The sequence below is a fragment of the Terrapene carolina genome, unplaced genomic scaffold, assembly GCF_002925995.2.
Source record: "Terrapene carolina triunguis isolate 2854851 unplaced genomic scaffold, T_m_triunguis-2.0 Scaffold51732, whole genome shotgun sequence".
Taxonomy (NCBI): domain Eukaryota; kingdom Metazoa; phylum Chordata; order Testudines; family Emydidae; genus Terrapene; species Terrapene triunguis.
In genome coordinates this window covers 19,649-20,710 of record NW_020716083.1, presented here as the reverse complement: position 1 = coordinate 20,710, position 1,062 = coordinate 19,649, and the positions used below count along the sequence as shown (strand labels likewise).

General features: G+C 73.7%; 1 protein-coding gene across 1 annotated transcript in view; it reads right to left on the bottom strand.

Moving 5' to 3' along the window:
• Positions 1-72: 72 nt before the first annotated feature.
• The window catches only part of LOC112113344 (laminin subunit beta-1-like), a gene marked incomplete at both ends in the record, with an annotated part of 20,534 nt that continues 19,544 nt past the window's right edge, over positions 73-1,062 (bottom strand). The window contains 2 exons of the mRNA XM_026647285.2: positions 73-383; positions 991-1,059. Of these exons, the coding sequence (XP_026503070.2) occupies positions 73-383; positions 991-1,059 (380 nt within the window). The remainder of the gene's footprint in view (positions 384-990; positions 1,060-1,062) is intronic.

Below are 1,062 nucleotides of genomic sequence, written 5' to 3'. Positions count from 1 at the left end.
TTGCCTGGTGTCGTCCAGCCGGCGGCCCAGCTGGCGCAGGAGGGGGGCCCCCTGGCTGCTGCCGTCCCCGACCAGCCGCTCCGTGCGCCTCAGCTTGCTCTCCAGGTCCTGCAGGCGGCTGTCGCTGAGCTCGGGACCGGGGCCTCCCTCCTGCAGCGCCCGCGCCTGCTCCTGCAGCTGGCGCAGCCGGCCGTGCAGCCGGGCCAGGGCCAGGTCCCACTGGGCGAAGCAGGGCGGGCAGCGGTCGCAGCGGGGGAAGTTGTTGTGGAAGCCGCGGAGGCAGCGGTCGCAGCGCTGCCCTGTGAAGCCGGGCCGGCAGGCACAGTGCCCGCTGAGACGCTCACACTGCAGGCTCTCCGCCCCGGCCGGGTCGCAGTCACAGGCTGCCGGAGCAAAGGGGACGCGTCACAGCCCAGCTGCCCGCCGGGACGCCTGCCTGAGTCTGCACACAGCCTGGCACGCCAGCTGCCGGGCCTCGCTCTGAAATGGGGGGTGTGCTTTGACTGCTGACCCCTCCCCAGCCGCTCCCATGGCAGGGGCCTGCTCGCCAGCCGTGCCCCCCACTCAGCTCCTACAATGCAGCGAGGCTCCACAAACGCCCAAAGCCCCACGCCTTTCTCTGGGGGGCAGGGGGCTCAGCAAGGGCCGAGCAAAGCAGCCTGCCCAGCGTGGGGACCCCCCCCCGGCTCACCCCCCCCCCCCCCCCCCCCCCCCCCCCTCCCCCCCCGGGCCCCCCCCCCCCCCCCCCCCCGGCTCCCCCCCCCCCCCCCCCAGGCTCGCCCCCATCTCCCCTCCAGGCTTTCCCCCTGCCCCTTCTTGGTCTAGCCCCCGTCCCCCATCCCAGCTCTCCTCCCATCCTCTGTGCCCACCTCCTGGCTTGCCCCCCCACTCCCCTCCAGCTCCTCCACATTCCAATCCAGACTTTCCCCCTGCCCCAGATTTGCACTCCAGGTCTCTGCCCACGGACCCCCGGCCCCCGCTCACACTCACCCATGCACTCCCGCTCTGGCTCGCCCCAGTGCTCCTCCTGGCAGTCGGCGCAGGTGCGGCCCCCGAAGCCTG